The sequence below is a fragment of the Bos indicus x Bos taurus genome, chromosome 5 (assembly GCF_003369695.1).
Source record: "Bos indicus x Bos taurus breed Angus x Brahman F1 hybrid chromosome 5, Bos_hybrid_MaternalHap_v2.0, whole genome shotgun sequence".
NCBI classification, from domain to species: domain Eukaryota; kingdom Metazoa; phylum Chordata; class Mammalia; order Artiodactyla; family Bovidae; genus Bos; species Bos indicus x Bos taurus.
In genome coordinates this window covers 64114469-64134999 of record NC_040080.1, presented here as the reverse complement: position 1 = coordinate 64134999, position 20531 = coordinate 64114469, and the positions used below count along the sequence as shown (strand labels likewise).

General features: G+C 45.7%; 1 protein-coding gene across 17 annotated transcripts in view; it reads left to right on the top strand.

The window, feature by feature from the left end:
* Window positions 1-19916, top strand: part of R3HDM2 (R3H domain containing 2) — a 160320-nt gene extending 140404 nt beyond the window's left edge. For 9 of the 17 annotated variants that reach the window (XM_027542310.1, XM_027542309.1, XM_027542308.1 and 6 more), the window contains 11 exons: window positions 4149-4250; window positions 5929-6171; window positions 6513-6639; window positions 6867-7027; window positions 7511-7665; window positions 9209-9309; window positions 14454-14623; window positions 15057-15204; window positions 17171-17268; window positions 17616-17700; window positions 18872-19916. In XM_027542310.1, coding sequence (XP_027398111.1) covers window positions 4149-4250; window positions 5929-6171; window positions 6513-6639; window positions 6867-7027; window positions 7511-7665; window positions 9209-9309; window positions 14454-14623; window positions 15057-15204; window positions 17171-17268; window positions 17616-17700; window positions 18872-19212 — 1731 coding nt within the window. In that variant the 3' untranslated portion in view covers window positions 19213-19916. Of the gene's footprint in view, window positions 1-4148; window positions 4251-5928; window positions 6172-6512; window positions 6640-6866; window positions 7028-7510; window positions 7666-9208; window positions 9310-14453; window positions 14624-15056; window positions 15205-17170; window positions 17269-17548; window positions 17701-18871 lie in introns of all 17 variants that reach the window. The other 8 variants (XM_027542319.1, XM_027542315.1, XM_027542316.1 and 5 more) reach the window with 2 other exon arrangements.
* The last annotated feature ends 615 nt before the right edge of the window (window positions 19917-20531 follow it).

Genomic DNA, 20531 nt, shown 5'->3' with positions numbered 1-20531 from the left:
TATATATTGGTGTTTGGGGAAAAGTAAATAACACTTATCAAGACTCATTGTACCATAAGCACATGCTCAGTCACTTCAGTTGTGTCTGACTCTTTGTGACCCCAAGGACTATAACTCGCCAGGCTCCACTGTCCATGGGATTCTCCAGGCAAGAATACTGGAGTGGATAGCCATTTCCTTCTCCAAGGGATCTTCCCCACCCAGGGATCAAACCCGCATTTCCTGCATTGCAGATGGATTCTTTACCCACTGAGCCATCTAGGAAGCCCAACCACAAACCCCCCCCCAGTGTTGTCTTTGTTTCCCATGCCATAAAAGAGCTCTTTTTCTCTTTCTGTTGTGGGGCTGTTGGACATTGGTACCAACTAGGGTTTGAGAAAGTTTTGCTTTTGTGGAGACCATGCAAGTGATCAGCATAAGAATCAGATCCTATTTTAAACTGGAACCTCCTACGTGTTTTAGGTTTAAAGTCTCTTTAATACTCTGAGGAGAACTGTGCTGAGATCTTCACTTACTCTTTTCTTCCGTGAATAGAGCCTGCACTTTCTCCTGAAATATTCTCTGGTAGTTAGGAAGCCAATATGTCTGTACTTTTTTTTGCTGCAGTTTAAGTTCTCGTTTCACCTCCCAGACTCTCTTACCTCCGTACTCAGTCCAGCTTGGCTTCAGGTAGATCTCTTCCATAGGTACAAGAAGAAGTCCTAAGCACTGATACCCCAAGGATTGGAAACTAGAGAGGGAACACTCCAGAATGGCTCATCACTACCCCATTCAGTATATTGGAAAATGAAACTAAAATAAAGAACAGTGAAGATCTAGGAAACTCTGTTTTGTAGCTTCACACACATGCCAGTCATTCCAAGTCCTTCATCTCAGTCCCTAATCAGTTTCTCTATAATAGGCCTGACTTTCTTTCTTATTCTACCACCTGCCATCTTTCTACCACCTCATTAAGTCTCATTCACATCAGCTTACCTCACTCCATACTGAAGCATAGCATGTGTGTGTGCTCTCCCCATCTGTGTCTTAATTTAGACCTGTAAGTGAGTAAACTCTGAACCTCTCCCTCTGGCCATCCCCTGCTGTTTCTGTGTATATGCTTTACTTTTTTAAGGTCCCAGTATATTTTTTTGAGTTTTCTAAAATGTATGTATTTTGATACAGTTCTGTTTCCTTGTCTCCCTCTTAGTCTTCCATCTGTCTCCTCCATCCATCCATATCTAGAAACAGACAGCAAGAGTGGGAGGGGGATAAAGAGATAAGTAAAGAGAATAACCATTTGGGACTGAAAAACTTTTAGATAGACTGTTCAGGTGACTGGCCCTAAATCCCAAACTTTTACTCAGATTCTTTCCATGCTTCTTGAGTCTTGAGAGTCAGTGGGTCAGTTGTTGATATTGACTGATCATCTCCAGGCAGTACAGTGCTAGCTTAGGTCCTGTAAATTGGGGACAGAGGAACATTATTTGGTACAGAGATCTCAGAAATTTATTCTTGCACTTAATTGTGATCACAAACTCCAAACTAAAAAATCTTATGTTGGTTAATTTTGGTGTCTCTGAAGCACTCATGGTAGCTGCTAATATATATATATATATATTATATATATATAATATATATATACCCACTATATATATATCTCCTTTTCTCTTTATCCCTTTCTTCCTCTTCCTATTGCCTTTTTCTTTCTTCCTTTCTCTTTACCCCTGTCTCTCAACACTGGTGGCTCTCCAAACTCAAGTTGTTAAACCCCAGAATACTTACCATTTAATTTCTCAGTGGTATGTAACAGGGGATGAAGGAAGTGACCACACGCACACACCACTGTGCTTACCCTAAAGCTTTTCCTTTTGAAGAAAAACCTTTAGCTTTGTAGCAACAAGCGTTTGCCCCAGGCCTGGGGGACAGTTCCGGGTAAACTATGCTCTTTCCCTTCTTGGCAGCCCCTCCTGTTAGAGCAGGCTTCCATATCACATATGAGTAGAACGTTTGAAACCAGGGAGTGATTGTGAGGATTAAAGGACCAGTGGCTACCTTTTGGCCAATTAACTTAGAGTAGACCTTATGAAAAGGAGTCCTCTGAGCCTCTCCCTGAAGTCCAGTCAGCAGCATCCAAGAGCAATGATCTAGCCCAGAAGTCACCAGTAGGTGGCAGTCATGTCCCCCAGGGCCAGTCTTTGGCTTCCCTGTAGTTCTTCAAAGTTCCCTAACTGGAGTTTGAGACTCTCCAAGAAGAGAACTGTGGCTGAGGATAGTGGTAGATTTCACTTAAAAATAGCACTGAGAACGCTTGCCTTTACCACTCCCTTCCTCAGTCAGGAGAGGATGAACAGAAGAGCATTGTTTCTTTTCTCTTCACTTTTTTTAAATTAATTAATTTCTTTTATTGAAGGATAATTGCTTTACAGAATTTTGTCTGTCAAACCTCAACATGAATCAGCCATAGGTATACATTTATCCCCTCCCTGTTGAACCTCCATCCCTCTCTTCACTTTTTATTCAAAACTCACAAACATGAGGAAAAACAGGCAGTTATTTTACCATTTCACTGTCCCTAAGGTCTCCCATTGTCCCCCAGAGAATGTAAGGCCTGAAATATGGCAGGCCATCCCTCAAGAGGAAGAAATGGATTAGGATCATAGAAAATGGGTCTAAAAGTTACCAGCACAGGTAGCTCATGCTGAGCAGGTTGGCCAGCAGTTATATTTGGAATGTCACCAATTCCAGAAAATAGGTGTGCCAGAGTTGCTGAGAGCTTATTTTCAAGGCTGTGGCAGTATCTCACTCAGGTCACACAGTCGAAAATCAAAAATCGGTAACTTTTTCCAAGATTATTTACATTGTATTCAATGCAGATATCAGGAGTATTTTCCATGTTGGGAGTCTTCTAATTTTTGGACTATCTGCCTCTTGAGCTGTTAATCCCCTCTGAAAGGGTCTCCCAGGAGATATATGGCAGGTAGATATATATCTTGATGCCTTGGTTCCCCCACAACTAACTCTTAATACTCTAAATTTGAAAGGAGGAAGGAGAATTATTCAAACAAGATATTTATGTAATTGTTTGACTTCTTCCTTTACCTTTTCCCTATTCTGGAGTGGAGTGGAAAGAACATATGTCAGGCAAAACTAGGTTCCTCTCCCTGCTCTGCCACATTAGCTGTATGATCCTGGGTATGTGATTTAATTTCTCTGAGCCCTATTGTCTTAATTGCAAATACACGTTATCTCCCTATCAGATAATTTTGAGGTTGTTATGAGGTAAGTGTATGTAAATGAGCAGTGTATATCAGTGTTATTTCCCCCTCTCTTCATAGGGCTCCAGAAGCTATGACTGGAGAGCTGATGAGGTGATTGAAATGACTGGAGGGGAAGAAGAGAGAAAAAAATAACTCCCTATTAGTTGGTTTAGAACACACCATGTTCCTAATAAACAAGTCCTCCTGCTTGAGGCAAGTGAAGGAACCCAAGGAACAGAAGCTAAAACTAGGCTATTTCTATTTTATTCCTAAATCCCTCCCTGTTTGCTTATGGGAGCATTTTTAATACTGCTCTCTCAGCCTGGGGGAGCACAGAAGAATCATGGAGCAGGAGGAAGTAGCACATGAACTGGCTTATTTTTCCTTCTCTGCCCTCGGGAGGGAGATGATCCTTGTGAATGAGCACTCCTTCAAGAGAGCTGTGGTGTGAAGTCAGGAGCCTGCCTGGGAGAGCTGAGCTAGACCTTAGATGACCCTTCCTACTGAAGCAGGAATCCCTTCTCAAGGCGGGTTATGCTCCCCAGGAATCCTGTGCCCAGGAAAAATGCTTAGGGAAAAAGCTGTGTTTAGAATCAGGCGGCAAACCCTGGATCTGAGAGTCCTAAGATTGTAAACAGCAGCTACAGAGTTCTGAGTGGCTAACGGGGTAGTGTCTGCAGTGAGTCTGTACTGGTAGAGGAGATTGCCTGTTTGTCAGAGACCAAGTCCAGGACTTGGTCTCCAGCCTGCTCAGCTGCCTTACTCTTCATGTGAAATTTCTCTTATAATTAACCTTGTTGTTCCTTCCCTTTCCTTCCCCTTCTCTGCCTCACCTGCACCCCCACCCCTGCCTCTCCTTATACCTCCCTTTGCTCTTGCCTTTCCACATGTCTCACTGCTGGTCCACAGCCAGTCCCGGCTCTGCAGCCCTCTCCGCAGCCTGTTCAGTTCTCTCCAGGCTCCTGTCCCCAAGTCCTTCTGCCAGTCTCTCCGCCCCAGCAGTACAACATGGTATAAACTCCATTCCACCTTTTTGTCTTGTTCATGTGTGGCCTGTGTCTATGGGCATGTCTGGGTCAGTCTGTGACAACCTTGCAAAGCAGTTATGCTTTTTAGAGAACCATTGTTAGGAACATATTTCTTCTTTAGGAGCTGGCACAGGCTGAACTATACTTCATTTCTAGTGACCTCCTTTTTGATGCCTAAATGTAAGACAGAGAACAGAGTTCCTCTGAGTTTCAGGAGTGGGGAACAAGATCAGATGTTGATCTAACTTGGGCTCCTTGTCCTCTCTGCCATGTGCCTTCTTCATCTCATCTGCTCCCAGGCCATGGTGGAGGAACTCAGTTTATTCTGTACTGTAGAGAATGATTCTCTATAATTCCCTTTAAAAATAAAAACACAGTTGCATATTTCTCTGGTACCACTGGTAAAAGCTTCAAATGTTTCCCTGTTTTACATAAAAAATATCCTCTTCTGTTGTATAGCATGTGCTGTTTAAATTGTTTGTACCCTGACAACAAATCCTTTATAAAGATCTGGTCTGTCTCATAGTTGGTGACTTCTATCATGGTTATAGGAGCCCTGACTTTTTTCAAATTTTGTGTTAATCACACCTGTCTGCTTTTTCACTAGAATCCCTTCTTTTCTCCCACCTCTTAGCTCCATACTGAAAAGTTCTAGAATATGAACCTCAAAATAGTAACTGCAATCCAGTGCTCTTGTCATCTGTTGCTCCCCACTAAGTTAGCAAAATAGCTAAGATCAGATCCCTGAAAATTGAGTGAAACCACAGGAAAGTACTATCTTTTGTTTCTACTAGTTTCATTTGCAGAACTTCTGCTCTGCATGTGTATGTGTATGTTGATTACTATCCATGGAGCAAAAGAGATGAAGTTAAAGTTAACAGACTAACCTGTCACCATACAAGGGAGAGATGGAACACCCTCACCCTTGCTGGTTGGAGAAGAGGGCTGAGAGAGAAGGCAATTACAGATTAGTCAGTCAGTCTCTCTCCCCAGCTCAGCTGCTCACCCTGGCCTCCTTTCAGAGGTGAGAATTGGAAGTGGTTTCTGAAGAGCAGGAGAACACTAGGCAAGTGTCAGAGAACAGAGGTGGAAATGACTTCAAGAGGGAGTAAAGAGATAAGCAGCAGGAGCTGGGATCCCACCAGTCTTTCCAATGCATAGGCAGAGCTGGGGAGCCACATGAATCTACTGATCAGCCACACAAGGTGTTATCTGGGTCCTTTATTATAAAAAAGAGATTTATGACAACATATAGGCCCTTTGCATGGTTGGAGGCATGAGGAAGACAGGAAATGGAAAGACTTAAATAGTCCTGTTTTTTCTATATATAGAAGTTGTATCATTGCTCCCGTCTCCCCAGGACTAATTCTAATAAAGATCATAATCAGAGTGGCCATTGTTACCTCATATGTGGTAGGGACACTGGCTCTGGAGTTGGGCTTCAAACAGCTTTCGATTCATAGCAATTTGAAATACCACATGACAGAGGCTTAGGGCTAAAAAGTACCTCCCAGGGCACAGAGGTAGGAATATCCCAAATTGGTATAAGGAAGGAAGGCGGTAGAGAGGGTTACTATTTCTGTCTGTCTGTCTGTGTTGAAGCCAGAGACCTGGGGCTTGATATGACCTCAGTCCTTAGGTCTCCCCCACTCTCTCAACAGGCAGATGATCTCAGCAACCCCTTTGGACAAATGAGCCTTAGTCGCCAAGGTTCTACTGAAGCAGCTGACCCATCCTCAGCTCTGTTCCAGCCCCCACTTATCTCCCAGCACCCTCAGCAGACTAGCTTCATCATGGCTTCTACAGGGCAGCCCCTCCCTACTTCCAACTATTCCACCTCTAGCCATGCACCACCTACTCAGCAAGTCCTGCCACCCCAGGGCTACATGCAGCCCCCTCAACAGGTGAGTGGTTTGGGTTTCCAGTCTAAATCGTGAATTCAATTTATCCAGTATTATAAACCTTTTTTCCTCTAGTTTAGACAGACCAGAGGAGATACCTGCCCGCTACCCTCCTCCATTTCCCCACCTTTCTCTTGAGAATTGTCTTTGTAGTCAGAAACATCTATCAAATAACACAAGTCCTTCCTCTTCTGTTTCAAACTTGTACACTAATGCTGCAATTGCAAACCCAAAATATTTCTGTTTACAGACTTCTGGAATCGACTGTGATGTATTTAATAGTTAGGGGATGTTGGGGCTGAATTTGAGGGGCTTTCTCATACATCTGTTTCCTCTCACCATAGATCCAGGTGTCTTACTATTCCCCTGGACAGTACCCCAACTCCAACCAGCAATACCGACCTCTGTCTCACCCGGTGGCATACAGCCCCCAGCGTGGTCAGCAGCTGCCTCAGCCATCCCAGCAGCCTGGTAAGAGGAACTATACGGAGGCAGCAAGTAAGGGAAGGACAGCAACTGGGGAAGAATTACTTTCCCTGTTTAAAAAGCGGTGGGGAAGGGGAGTAGTGGCCAGAATGGTTAGGGTCCTAAAAAGGAACCTGTGATCTCCAAAAAAGAAGGAAAATTACTAAGAGAGTGTGACCTCCTAAACATTGTTGAGGCTATGCTGATGTCTTCTCTGCTTTGCCTGTCCCTAGGTTTACAGCCCATGATGCCTAACCAGCAGCAAGCGGCTTACCAAGGCATGATTGGGGTCCAGCAGCCACAGAACCAGGGCCTGCTCAGCAACCAGAGGAGCGGCATGGGGGGCCAGATGCAAGGCCTGGTGGTTCAGTACACTCCACTGCCTTCTTACCAAGTGGGTGCATTCTGAATGGGGAAACCACCCAGTCCTTGGGATGAGGAAAAGGAGGACAGTTCCCACGTCTGTCCTCGAGTCTGACAACTCGAACACTAACGCTGTTCACTTTACCTCTAGCACTTTTTTTTTTTTAACCTCTAGCACTTTTAGGTTTTCTTTCTCTGAAAGAAGGTCAAAAGAGTCTGAGAAGAGTCTTTATTTAAATTGTTTGGTCTTTATACCATGCAAATGAGTATATGCCCAGAAAAGTAGAATCTAGAGAAAATTAGGCTCCTTCCTGTACATCAGATGCCCAAAGGTGATGTTTGGAGGAGGGGGAAATGGAGGTAGCACTAAGCGTTTCCTTTAGGTGAGGAGAGTAAGAGGATCTCTAAAGGTAGGGAAGGAGGTTAGAGTGTCCCTGTTCAGAGATGACTAAGCTGTTTTTTGGATGACTTCATTTCGAGTAAAAGTGGTCATTCTTTTCTTGTCTTCACCCAGGTCCCAGTGGGTAATGACTCACAAAATGTGGTCCAGCCACCTTTCCAGCAACCCATGCTGGTCCCTGCAAGCCAGTCTGTGCAGGGGGCCCTCCCAGCAGGGGGTGTTCCAGTGTATTACAGCATGATCCCGCCAGCTCAGCAGAACGGTACAAGGTGAGGGCTCCCAGAGAGACGGGGTGCATCTCCCGCAGACCTTTAGCAACTTTTGCACCATGGTTTTTATTCCACTGGAAAAGAAAAGCAGGGGTAAAGATCCCAGGGGTAGGGACTTCCTGGTGCTCCAGTGGCTAAGACTCAGTGCTCCCAATGCAGGGGGCCTGGGTTCAGTCCCTGGTCAGGGAACCAGATCCACATGCCTTAACTAAGACTTGGTGCAGTCAAATAAATAAATGTTTATTTTTTAAAAAGATCAGGGGTACTCCCAAGCAGTTAGAACATGAGGGAGTTCATTCTCCTTGTTAATTTGATATTTGCATAAGAATTCATTAGCAGGAAAAAATTCCCACTTCAGAAACAGAGACTTTATAATTTCCCCCAATTTTTGTTTTTCTGAACTATGAAATAAAGACTGCTTATTATTTTTTAAAAAAGCAGTTTGGTGTATACATATGTAAATTTTTCCATGTACCTCTATTAGAGCCATGGATGAATCTGAGGTGTTATCTCTTTTGTCTGTTTATATATCTTAGTATGTTGTTGTTTAGTTGCTAAGTCATGTCCAACTCTTTGCGACCCCATGAACTGTAGCCTGCCAGGCTCCTCTGTCTGTGGAATTTCCCAGGCAAGAATACTGGAGTGGGGTGTCATTTCCTATTCCAGGGGATCTTCCCGACCCAGGGATCGAACCTGCATCTCTTGCATTGGTGGGTGGGTTCTTTAGCACTGAGCCACCAGGGAAGCTTGTATATCTTAGTATAATGAATGTAATTTTAGAGATAGAAGTTTATCTTAGAAATATCTAGTCCACTCCCCTTGTTTTATTTTGTGCCCTTCTTCTATAAATGAGGAAATTCCAGCTAGAGATATTAAGAAACTTACTCAGTCATACAACTAGTTAGTAGAAGCAGAGTTGGGATTAGAACTCAAGTCTGGGCCTATGTCGATGTATTTCTGTGTCTCTCAGTGTACATATGTTTATTTCTGTCTTTTTTTTTTAATGTGTCTTGAATTTTGTGAGGTTTTCCCCTGTTTTTCTTTAATTGATGATCTGTGTTTGCCATTAAGAAAATATCCTGTATCTCCTTAGTTGTTTTTTTTGCCCATCTCTCTCTAGCACTCTAGCCCTGTGTGTCTGTTTTTGGCACTCTCTTTGCGTTTCTGTTGTGTTTCTGAGAGAAAGAGACACAGAGAGAGAGAGTATGTGTATTTGTGTGTGTGTGTGTGTGTACACGTGCGCATACACTCGCATGAGTTATGTATTTGGTGTTTCTACACTGTTGGGAAGAGCATGTGTCACTAACATTCCATCTGTAGCACTGATTAGCAGCTTCCTAATTGAAAGATGATCAAGTACAAATATATATAATTAACTTTGAACTGATGAGTGATTTTAGAAATTGCATGGCAAATTGGTCTGGGAATGGCTTGGAGCTGCCTTGGCTTCCCACAGGGGAGGCCCAGGAGGCAACAGCTGTCTGCCGGGAGCTGTGTTGCTCCCTCTACTGCTTTACCACTCCCCTCTTCTCCATCTCCCCAGCCCTTCTGTGGGGTTTCTGCAGCCTCCTGGCTCTGAGCAGTACCAGATGCCTCAGTCTCCCTCTCCCTGCAGTCCACCACAGATGCCACAGCAGTACTCAGGTAAGAGCATAAAGAATGGAGGGGTCTTGGGCACTGGTGAGAGCAAAACACTGCTGAAGGACTTGTGCTCTAGAACTGGGTAGGGCAGAGAAAGCTCAGGGATTGGCTCTGTCCCCAGCTGTGACTTCATCAGGAGAAAAGACCAAAGTCCTGGCTGACTGGTGTTTTCCAGAGGTGTTGAAATTGACCCCCTCAAGAGGTGAGGTGGTTTGCCTGATCCCTACCCCCTGGGAACCACATGTCGATTGGGTTCCTTGTTTCCTTTCTCTCTCCTTTGTTTCTTCCTCTCTGCTAAATCCAGCACTATGACTGGATTACGACGACTCACATGCCTTTACAACATAAAGTGCTTATATCTCTGTCTCTTGCACTCATTCTTCCTGTAAATAGCTTTTCTTTTCTCTTGGGAGTGTGAGTGAGGCTGATAAAATGCTTTTAAAATTGTATCTTAGATTTGTTTAGCAATTTTTCATTTGTACTCACATACATTGTGTCCTTTTAATTCTCTCCACAGCTTTGTGAAGAGAAAATTTAAGACTCAAAAGAGGGATAAATTTTGTGTAAGGTCACAATCCTAAAGCTTGAACTTGGGTCTTTTCACTTTCTGTAACCCCTGCTACATCCTCGGACACATTTTCAACAGGTTTCTGTACTCCGTTCCTTTCCCTCCAGTGGAAGGAAAAAGGCCTTCTTTGGAGGGGCCAGTTATCCCAGGTGAATACACTTAATGGTACACAGCTTGTCTGTCTTTGCCTAAAACCACCCCAATATACCAAGAACAACTGCTGTTTCCCTTTCACCCTACCCTGACATATCATTGCACTGCATTTAAATTGACTTCAGGGGTTCTGGAGGCAAGGGGGTCTTAAGGTAGCTTCCAGCCTTCCTCATTCCTCTCTACAGTGGGAATGTCAGAGTGCCCTCTTCTGGTGAGATAAGGTATTTTGCCAGTTTTTCATATTTTAGAAATGGAATATTTTTCACATAAGATTTTCTGTACTCTGTGTTGGGTGCTGTGGAATAGATTCCAGAATCAATCTTGCTCACAAGACCTGATCAATTCTTAGCTTCAAGGATTAATAACTTCTGCCTTTATCCAGACCAACCATGGATCTCTTACAGGCTGAGGTTTTAAAATTCAACAACCCTTACTATTTACTCCATTATTGGTCTCTCCAGCTGTATCTCCTAGTGTCCGCCAGGGGCAGTTGACCTTGAAATTCCCAATGGGGTATGGAAATGATAGAAACTAGCTCCAAGAACTGCTGTAGCCTGTGGTGGTGCTTGATACCGCAGGGCATTTTCTCTCCTATTTGTTAAGATAAGTGTGTGCGTGTGCATATGGGTATAGTTGTATGTGAATTTCTGTGTAAATCCTTAGTGGTATATCAGTATATCTACTGGGTCTCTGCATTTATACCTCTTCATATACAAATACAAGGTCTTTGAATTAGAAACAAATCAAGTGAAAATAATTTTGCAGTACCTACTGTGGACCTAATGATAAGTAAACTGAAACAGCTATTGGTTCTGAAAGTTGGCACTAGAGATCTGGACTGGAATTGGAAGGAGATGATCTAGGCTCTTCCCCAAATTAATAGAAATAGACAAAACCCTCTTCATCATCTCATTTCTTTGCTGCTTTAGAATTTTCTAGTATATTTCCTTTCTTTCTAGCCACCCTGATTGACGTAGGCTTCTGACTGACCCCTTGTACTTTTCCTAGATGATGACCCTCTATTCTACCCACATCATCTAAGAGACCTATTCACCATATCATTGATCTTAAAAATCTTCAATCCCAGGTCATGGGAATCTTAAGAGGAAGTGGAAGAAAAGGAAAAGTGCTTCTTTTGCCTTCCTTTCCAGTTTGGCCTTTACTGGAAAGCTAGAAGGCCAGCATTGCCCACAAGGGCTGCTATGTCACCTTCAGAGGACAGTCACCCGCCCTTCTCCCATGTAGCAGCATGGTCACTTTTCCAAAAATAAAGGCAGGGATTAGGATTGACTGTTCCTGGAGCAACTGTTCTGGTTTATTAATACATTTTTGTAGTTGCCCAGTTTACCCCCAGGCCGGGACCTTAATTCCTTCACTATGATTTTAGATATAACCATAACCCTAGGAAATAGTTTTCTCCCCACAGAAATAATGACTTGCAGGTCCTTTGAGGTTTCTGCAGGCTTGTCTTGGGAAGATGCACACGGACATGAAATGGCAGTGAAACCTATGCACAGACTCCCAACTCACAGTGGCACAGCAGCGTGGCCAGAGTGAGGTACACACAGAAATAGCTTCCCACGTCCTTACTGGCTCATTTTGTAGCTGAGGGCTTTCCAAAGCAGAGATAACTCTTTTCTCTCCCCACTTCCTGAAGATAACCCTCTCCCCCACCAAAAAAGGGAAAAAGACGAAGATACTGTAGGATTATAGCCTGTAATTTGGGAAAGATGCCTGAGGGATTTTATTTCTCTGGACATTCCTTTCCATAGATTTCATTCCAGATGGTAAAGAAGAAGCCTTATCAGTTTTCTACCTCAGTGATTTAAAAAAAAAAAAAACAAACAACTAAACAAAAACCAATTCTGCCAGACATAAATGTCATCTGTTTATATTTATGGGGTTTGCTCTGCCCAATCGACCTTTCTGCCCAGGTTTAACGATGCCACTTAAAAAGCCATTCACACGTCCCCTCTCTTTTCAGAGCTTTCAAGATGAAATTGATTTCCTTATTCAATTCCCTTCTCCCACTTCCAACTCTAACCCAGGCTCTTTCCCCCAGCCTGATAATATGGAAATGCTGTCACTGGGCAGTGCTGTGGGGGGTTTTGTTTTGTGAGATTTGGGCAGTTTTTTGCCATGTGCATTAAGAAGTGGCCACAGTTCAGCTGCTAATGGATGCCACCTGCTTCTGGCTTGAGGATGAGAAGCATAAAAATCAGCTCATCAGCAGAGTAGTGCTCTCTGTCCTCGGCTGAGTGAAGGAACAACACTCCGGGCCAGCGGGGGAGGACTCAGTGTTAGGAGGAGCTCAGGAATGAGGCTGCGACTGAGAACCCTGCCTTTGTTTTTGTTAGGATCAGAGAAAATACTATGAGGACTTTGTTCTCTTCCCCACTCCACTTTAGACCCCTAATAGCTCCGTACGGCTACATGTTGGCCTTATAAGGAGCATCGACGGCCTTGCTTGTGCCCATACCCCGCACATTCACACATCCTCTACCCTTTCCTGGCCCAGGGCATTAGGCTTAGGTTATATGCTGCCTTCCAGAAAAGCTGTGGATTTGATTATTTTTGCGTTGGCCCCCTCAGCAATTTGAAGGTCAGTTGCAGTTTTGTGGCTAAAGGACATTGGCGCAGGTGGGGCTCCTAGGATGGGAGATACGGTGCCCAGAGCAGCTGAAGTAAAGGGGGAGTTGTTAAATGCATGACACTTCACCACTGCGCAGTTTTCCTATGGCCCTTCTGCAAGCTGTGTTGATGAATACCCTGTCCCCTCTGGCAGGGGAAGGGAAGATGTGAGCCTGTCGTTCTGAGTGTTTCTGCCCTCTGATTAGATGAACCCTAGAGGATGGGGGAGGGGCACACATTGGGGACTAGGATACAACAGATGCTGTGTCTCCTGAGCTGTTCTCAGACCTCCCCCCACTTCTTCTCCTTTCCTTTGACCGATGCTACCTGAGAAAAGCAATCACGCTCACTTCCCAGCATGACTGGTGCCCAGGGCAGAGGCTGTAGCATTTCCTGTCACAGGAAGCAGTGTGATGGTGGCAGCAGAGGCAGCCCCCGGGCGCTGAGCCAGGAAGCAGCACTGCGGCAGGTTTCCATCTAGCGCGCCCAGCCCCGTGTCGCTGCCACCACACACACACATGAACTCAGACTGTCCATCCACAGGAATACGGGCTGCGGGCCAAGAGCAGACCCTCACGCTAGACAATCCCCTGTGAGGAAGCGGAGCTCCTGCCCGTCTCCCCCAGCAGGAACTGTCCGTCAGACTGCTCCTCCCTGACCCCTTACCTTGCTTTTCACCGTGCAGAAGATTCAGGACTTAGTATTCCTCCTCAGTGAGCCCTTTCCTTCCCCAGCCTGTGAGAGGGTAAGACTACATCCATGGTTGCCTGGACTAAAACCCCACGGCTACATCTTGTCAGTAAAATCTTCCGAGGGTCTCACCCTCCCACTCCATTCCTGCTGTCGCTGCTCTAACTCATAACCACTGTGTTCTGTTTCAGTAGACTTCTAACTACTCTTCCAGTCACTAGTCTCCCCCTCCCTTCAGCCATCTTACATTTGGCCACTGGGGTTAGCTCTCTGAAGCACAAGTCCTGTTTGCAACACCTCTGGGTTACAACCCTTACCTGAATGTGCTTCGAATTCTTGACACCAGCTATTTGTTTAATGTCCAACTCTCTAATAGACTGTTCATTCCATTGGGGTAGAGACCAGTTTTTCTGTTGTTGTATACCCAGTGCCCGGCATAGGAACTGGTAAATGTTCCATAAATGTTTATTAGATAAATGAAGAGATGTATCTCATCCTTCCCCTAGTACTTCCCCTACATAGCTCCTGGGTCTTCCTTAGCACCTTGAATTATTTGTCATTTCCTGAATGTGACATATATCTCTATGCCATTCCCTGTACTTGAAGTGTTCCAACTCACCCTATCCTTGCCCAAGAATTAATGTCTGGCTTAGTGAAGCTGTGCACATTTATCTTCTCCAGAACAACCAGAGATCACTGACTTACCTGCAGCCATTACTAGAAAAACCTGCACGTGCCTGCAGCCCTGCCCCAAGCTCCAGACTGGGACCTGTACCATGCCCAGACATTTGAGCAATCTGATCTGGGCATTTGGTAATACCTAATTATGACAGAATGGAGTAGTTTTTGGCCAAGCCTATCAAAAGTACCCCTCAACCAGGTGAAGGCCAGGAGAGCATTGGCATCTTCCCCTCAAACTTCCACTGGTTTGAGGAGAGAGAGTCAGAGACCAAATCAGCAACTGTCTCAGATTCCTGGCAGGACACAGTTTAAGTGACCCTGAAGCCATAGGTGGATTTGCTAATAGGCTTTCCCACTCAGGGTTAGCTGACAGGTTAAAATGTAGTTTGAATTCACAACCAACTGCTTTTTTCCTGCCACTCAGGAGTGTCACCTTCTGGACCAGGTGTGGTGGTCATGCAGCTGAATGTCCCTAATGGACCCCAGCCTCCCCAGAACCCATCGATGGTCCAGTGGAGTCACTGTAAATATTACAGCATGGACCAGCGGGGTCAGAAACCTGGAGACCTGTACAGTCCTGAGAGCAGCCCTCAGGTGAGTCCTGCAACCCAGCTTTATCTTGGCAGGGAGGTGACCAGATTCTTTTCAGGAAGCAGTCTTTGCCATTGACCAAGCAGCCTCTCTTACTTGTGCGGTCTTTTACCCTGGGCACTTTTCAGAAGAAACACAGGAAAGAGAGGAGGGAGCATCTTCTTTCAGGGTTTCAAGGAAGCTAAGACCTAAGGTGGCAGATAGGACACATGCTTAAAAACACTAAGGGAAGACGTAAAACAGGTTGTCAGGAAGTGAATATTAAAATAATACCAACTAATTAGGCACTCAGGGGCCAGTTTGAAGGAGCACTCTGACTTTGACAGAGTTCAGCAAGAGAAGTTTCCTGAGAGGTAACTTTTAAGCCAAGCTGTAGGAGTAATCCAGAGGGCAGGGTCTGGTGTATATGTGATGTGTACTCTGCTCTCTCCCACAGGCCAACACACAGATGAGCAGCAGCCCTGTCACATCTCCTACTCAGTCTCCAGCACCCTCTCCTGTCACCAGCCTCAGCAACGTCTGCACAGGACTTAGTCCCCTTCCTGTCCTCACACAGTTCCCCCGGCCTGGAGGTCCCGCACAGGGTAAGGGTTCAGTAAGGTGGGCTGCTGTCAGCTGTCAAATTCACCCTTTGCATCCCATTCCCAAGTGGGGAGATCAAGAGGGTAGCAATAGACAGAGAATCACTGTGGCTGGCCATTCAGTTCGTAGAAGCCAGCTCTTCCTTTAATGTCCCTGTTTAGGCCAAAAATACACCCGTCTTTAGTGCTGCCCATAGTTACCTTAACTCTAGATCTCCTTTACGTATTTAGTATTTCCTTCCAAGTCCCCAGAGACTGCGAGCCAGGGAAAAGAAGTTCCCTGAACTTTCTAATGAACAGCAAAGAGTTTAACCTATCAGTACTGAGTCTGAGGGCTAGGAATATGGGGTGTGTCAGAAACAGTATGGTTTTAGAAAAGGGAATGCTGGATTTGAGTGAAAGGACTTGGGTTCACCCCCAACTTACTGTGACAGACAGAAGCTTAGAACAGCTGCTCGTTGCTGTCTGTTCCCTGGTGGACACCAAAGGAGGGCTCAGCTATGACTGTCACAGACGAGGAGGGAGCATCCTGGCACTTCTGCTGTTCTTTCTATCAGAATCACAACTTATACGAGTCTGTTGAGATGCCACCCAGCTTGTGGGAGTCCTGCTCCCTGCACCTGGGCAGGTGGGGGATGTGGCCCCTTCCTCCAGCCCAGGGTGGGTGGCCCAAGGAAACTAGTCCCAAGCCACCGAGCCCCAGACACCCGCTCCTTCCCATGATCAGGAAACCAGAGGTCACCTTCCCATAGAAACTTTATTTTTCACAAATCTCAAGTGCAGAACATAGATGGCCATTTTAATAAGCACAGTCAAATTTTTAACCAAGAATTTACAAGAATTAAGAGTTTTATAGCTTTAAAACATACCGCCAATATTTTATTTCAGAAATAACTCAACTTCTTAAAAAGTAAAAAAAAAAAACAAAAAACAAAGACTTGAGTTCAAATTCTAGTTCTACCACTAACTAGTTTTGTGAAGCTGAGTATGTTACCATGTTACTTAAACTTAGAACCAGACCTCAGTTTCCTAATATATAAAATGAGATTAATCACATGTAAAATGGAAATAATCTTATCTGCTTTCTGCCTTGGCTATCAAAAGCAGTATAAAAATAAGATGAGAATATGATTTAAAACTTCAGAGTGCTCTGAAATACAGTATTTATCACCAATAATAGCTAACACACAGGTGCGATATCTTATAGTCATTTAACTGCACCAGTGCTGATGAGAGAACATACCCAACATCCCATCTTCAGAACAGAGACAGAATTTGAATATAGTCTGGCTACAGGTCTCTCTTCTTATCTACTACACTGTATTTCCTCTCATCTAAGTCAGAAACTTGAGCCTTGGGTTTAGGGTCAGAAGCAACTATATGAGAAATAAAAGACAGTTATAAGGGTCTGTAGGTTTCCTCTAGGGCCTTTTGTCTTCAATGAACAGAGCCCTTCTTCAAAGATGCTGCTGCTGCTGCTAAATCGCTTCAGTCGTGTCCGACTCTGTGCGCCCCCAGAGACGGCAGCCCAACAGGCTCCCCCATCCCTGGGATTCTCCAGGCAAGAACACTGGAGTGGGTTGCCATTTCCTTCTCAAGTGCATGAAAGTGAAAAGTAAAAGTGAAGTCGCTCAGTCGTGTCCGACTCCCAGCAACCCCATGGACTGCAGCCTACCAGGCTCCTCAGTCCATGGGATTTTCCAGGCAAGAGTACTGGAGTGGGGTGCCATTGCCTTCTCCGTCTTCAAAGATGAGGGAATCTAATAACCCCTTTTGTCCAAGATACAACTGAGAACCAAGGGGGTTAGGAAGACAGACAACGCTTAAAATCAGTGACATGGGCACTCCTATCAAAGAAAAAGTAGGAATAGTATGCATTGTTGCAGTCCCATCTCCAAAGCCCCATGAAGTACAGAAGTCATACCAAATAGCGCAAACTCCCAGAAAACCACCTGTGCTTCCTCCCTAGGTGATGGTCGCTATTCCCTCTTGGGCCAGCCGTTACAGTACAATCTGTCCATCTGCCCTCCCCTGCTCCATGGCCAGTCAGCTTACTCGGTGCACCAGGTAAGGGTGTCTCCCATCAGCCTCAGGGCCACTGGAGTCTCCTTCTCATCCAGGCCCCTGCTTCTGAGCCATCATCTCAACCAGCTGGGTGGACAAGGGAGACAATCCAGAGAGCATGGACGCAGTGGGGGCAGCCTTTGCCCCACTCCTGTGCTCATTCTTCTCACCCCTTCCCAGTGCCAATTGGGAGGGGCTCTTTATTTCTCACTGGCCACTCTCTGGCCAGTCTGACTGGTAGGGTGGGATCCTTAGGGTCGCATACTGTTCCTTAATCTCTCAGACAGACTGGGATGCAAGGCAGTCAATATTGTTTACCTGGAATGAGAGTTATCTTTCAAATGTTGAAGGGACAGAGCGGATTGAAGCATGGAAATCGGAGCAAGAGACAAGCACTCAAATCTGCCTCCACTGACTTGGGGACAACAGACGTTGGTGAGTGATATGATGCTGCTGCTACTGCTACTAAGTCGCTTCAGTCGTGTCCGACCCTGTGCGACCCCACAGACAGCAGCCCACCAGGCTCCCCCGTCCCTGGGATTCTCCAGGCAAGAACACTGGAGTGGGTTGCCATTTCCTTCTCCAATGCATGAAAATGAAAAATGAAAGTGAAGTCGCTCAGTCGTGTCCGACTCTTTGCGACCTCATGGATGGCAGCCTACCAGGCTTCTCTCTGCCCATGGGATTTTCCAGGCAAGAGTACTGGAGTGGGTTGCCATTGCTAAATCCCCACAAGAAGAGCTTAACCCTCCAGCTCTGCATTACCAGTCCAGGCTGGTGAGAAAGGCCAGCTTAGGGTCAGCCGGCATTCAAAAGAGGACCTTTTTGTATTCAAGAGCAAGGAGAAGCTGGAGAAGTTGTGTCTCAGTCCTCCTTACCAAGCCATTCCAGGTCTTGGGGAAGATGAGGGTAAAAATTGGGAATAATATAATGATGAAGTTTGTTGAGCCTGCTATTAATAGAGAATCTCACGGAAGTGGTCCTGACCCTGATCTAGAATGTCTGTCTCTGGTAGTCCTAGACCCAGTTTAGGAGAGGCTTGATACTAAAATGTGAGGGAGTAGCTCTCCTCCTGCAGGCCTTCCAAGCTAGGCATACAAGCTCTCTTGGAGGTTCCCCTGTTTAAAGCAATTTGCTAAACAAGAACAGGAAGGGAAACTGACTTCCCTAGATGATAAGGAAGAGGAATCTACCTGGGCCAGCCTCTGGGAAGAAAATGTAACATATTTCAGATTGAGCTGTTAACTTTGTGAATGAACATCACCAAAAGCCATCCTTCCTTCATGGTGATGGCACCTTGTGCAAGAGCTGAGGTATAGGTTTCCAGATCTTAACTCTGGCATTCTGATTCTTGGTCTCTTCTTGTCTACATCTCTGGCTAAGAGAAGAGAAAGGTTCTTTGTGTCTCCTAGTTGCCCTGGTCAGAGTCTGAATGGTGGGGAGTTGGATTGATGTGGGAAGGAAGGAAAGAACTGAGTGAGAAAGGCTGGGCTTTTGAGGGCATTGTATACAGACTTAGTCAACTAGATCCTCCTTGGCCAGGCCACTGTCCAGTCCTGCCTACTCTGCACCTCTCACAACCGTATCCTCTCTCCTCCCCTTCCAGTTCTGGGACGGGTACTGGAGGTGACAGATCTCCCGGAGGGCATCACCCGTACCGAGGCAGACAAACTCTTCACTCAGCTTGCCATGTCCGGTGCCAAGATCCAGTGGCTCAAGGATGCTCAGGGGCTGCCTGGTGGGGGTGGGGGGGACAACGGTGGGACTGCTGAGAATGGCCGCCACTCGGACCTCGCTGCCTTGTACACCATTGTGGCTGTGTTCCCCAGCCCCCTGGCTGCTCAGAATGCCTCCCTTCGCCTCAACAACTCTGTGAGTCGCTTCAAACTTCGAGTGGCCAAAAAGAACTATGACCTGAGGATCCTGGAGCGAGCCAGCTCCCAATAAATGGAGAAGAGAAGGGACCAGCATGGCAGGGGTGGGGGCAGGGTGGAGGGGGTCAAGAGGTCCTGTCAGACCACAGACAGGCAGAAAGTAAGATAAGGTCTACAGACAGACACTAAACTGGAGCCTAAGACAGTGGGATGAAGATGGAAACAGACAAACACTCACACTGGCACTGGACTTTCTCACTCCCCTGCCCAGGCTCCCTCCAGTTCCCTGGTTGGCCCATGTCCGCTTCCCTCTCTTTCCCATCCTCTTCTATCATTTTTTATCTCTTCTCTCACCATGAAATTAATTCATATTTTTTGGTCAGGTAGAATTGGGAGGGTCCCACACTCCCCTGTTCTATTTCCTTACCATCCCGAGCTCCCTTTTCTTTTTTGGTCTTTATGAATATATTTATATGGACAGAATTAAGAAAAACAAAATTGATTTCCCCTTTCTCTCACCCCATCTTGTCTCTCCAAACCCCACAGAGTTAAAACTTGGGCCTCCTTCCACCCGCCCCTACCCCCAGAACACTTGTATATTGTTTGTTTGAGGTTTGTGCCGCAGTAACAGACACAGTATTTAATTGCACATACAGATGTTTGCTGGGTATATTCACTGTAAATTTTATTTAATCTGATTTTTTGTTTGTTGGGGGGTTCTTTGGGGGGAGGTTGATTTTGTTTTTAAATATAAAAAAAAAAAAATCTGTCACTGGACATCAGTCCCTGTTTCCTGTTGCCACCTGGTGTGGATGAGGGCTGGGTGGGTTTGGTGTGGGCTGGATGGCTTTCTCTGGCATATGCACACATATCTGCCTAACACAGTTCCCTGCGTCCCGTCCTCCTTAACAAGTGTTTCTGATAGATGGCCGGGTCTCTGACAGGACTCTGTCACGAACTGTGGTTTATCAAGCACCTCACTCTAGACACTGGGCCTCTGAGTTCTTACCAGTAAAATAAGAGACTTGGACTAACTAGGTGACCTCCAGGTTCCTTCCACCCTGTTAATGCTGTGATATTCATTTAGGGTTCTGGTAGCTAAGCCAGAGGGGTGTGAGTGAGGTCAAAACTGGGTCAAGATGCTGGCCTCGTACCTGCCCATCTCTTCTGAAAACTCTTCGAGGACTTGGGCCTTTCTTTAACTCCAAAGCCAGAGGGCTGGGTTCTACCTGATAGGAACAGGATTGCATGTTTCTTAAAATAAAACTGTGTCAGTTGAACGTGCTATGCCAAGATGCCATACTGTCCAGGTGTGCTTAGCAGTCCCTGTCCTGTGCAGCTGAAGAAAGGTGAAGAACAGAAGTCACGTGCCCGTAAGACAGAGCTCTCCTC